Source organism: Saccostrea echinata, unplaced genomic scaffold (assembly GCF_033153115.1).
Source record: "Saccostrea echinata isolate AGI-Se365-2 ecotype Australia unplaced genomic scaffold, CSIRO_AGI_Sech_v1 ptg000002l, whole genome shotgun sequence".
NCBI classification, from domain to species: domain Eukaryota; kingdom Metazoa; phylum Mollusca; class Bivalvia; order Ostreida; family Ostreidae; genus Saccostrea; species Saccostrea echinata.
The window spans coordinates 30,897,053-30,898,113 of NW_026889751.1; the positions used below are offsets into that span (position 1 = coordinate 30,897,053).

Sequence of the window (1,061 nt, forward strand, 5' to 3'; positions counted from 1 at the left end):
TAACGGTAGTAAATCATGCTAACGCCATCTTTGACACTGGACTTCGGTTTGTAAAAGGCTCAACCCTCTTTGAACAACCTTTTCAAATTATACTTTTTTTCTGTTCAGCATAATATAAAAGTATAATTGAGTAGATTTATTTTGGGTGAGGAATGGGGATGGGGATTGAACTTTATTTATACATTTTTTTCCTTTGACACTACAGAGCTGAAGCAATCCCACCTGCAGAATTTAACAGCCTTCGTCAGAAAGTTTCTATCATGGAAAATGAATTGTCTAACAATGTGATCAAGCTTAACTCGGCAGAGAAGGCCAAAAGTGCTGCAATGTCTAAATGTTCCAAGCTGGAGGAAGAGATTAAAAAACTCAAAGGAACAGAGGTAGGAAGCTGTACCCTTGTGTAGAGTATTGTACTGTTTTATACCTGATTTTTTATCCACCTGTATGTATTGGCATAAAACTTTTTGTATTTGAGCTTCATCAACAAAAGAAAAGATGATTTTATAAAGTTAAATTAAAAAAAAAATTGCACCAGTGCATTCATGGTAAAAGAATGTGAGGGATTCGACTTCTTTCCCTGTACAAAAGTTGTGATACACATGTTAAACATCTTGTAATTCAGAGTGACTCGGAGGGAATGTGGACCAAGAGGTTAGAGGAGCTCAATCAACAGCTGCGTAAGAGTGAGAATGAGAAGAAGACACTGGCTGATAGACTCAAGACAGCCGAGAAGGACTGTGCTGGGGTCAAGACTAGACTGCAGGAACTCGAGAAGGCCTTAAATGGAAATGATGCCAGCTCTTGACTTTTACTTTTAATGTCGGGCAATTAGCAAAGGAACAGTCAATACCTATGTTGAAGTCATAGTTTTGTTTCAGCTTCCGGAAAGAGAATCGAACCCGAACATCACGCAACCGTTCTACCACTAGACGATTTACATCCTGTCACTCTGTCTTTTTATTCTTTAAAAAAAATGATTTATTATAAACTCCTAAAAGTCATGCTTGGAAAAGATTTACAAAAATGTAAACTAACACTGTCAATTTTTTGGTGAAAAAAAA

General features: G+C 36.9%; 1 protein-coding gene across 1 annotated transcript; it reads left to right on the forward strand.

Moving 5' to 3' along the window:
* The first annotated feature begins 211 nt into the window (after positions 1–211).
* On the forward strand, positions 212–805 carry LOC133178260 (uncharacterized). The gene is made up of 2 exons (XM_061313002.1): positions 212–380; positions 623–805. The coding sequence occupies exons 1-2, from the start codon at positions 261–263 to the stop codon at positions 803–805; spliced, it is 303 nt and encodes a 100-aa protein (XP_061168986.1). The 5' UTR covers positions 212–260.
* The last annotated feature ends 256 nt before the right edge of the window (positions 806–1,061 follow it).

What these genes read in the sequence shown, in the direction of transcription:
- LOC133178260 (XM_061313002.1), top strand. Translation starts at nt 261, where the DNA reads ATGGAAAATGAATTGTCTAACAATGTGATCAAGCTTAACTCGGCAGAG. An exon ending in AAAAACTCAAAGGAACAGAG is followed by an intron (nt 381 to 622) that starts GTAGGAAGCTGT and finishes CTTGTAATTCAG; the next exon opens with AGTGACTCGGAGGGAATGTG.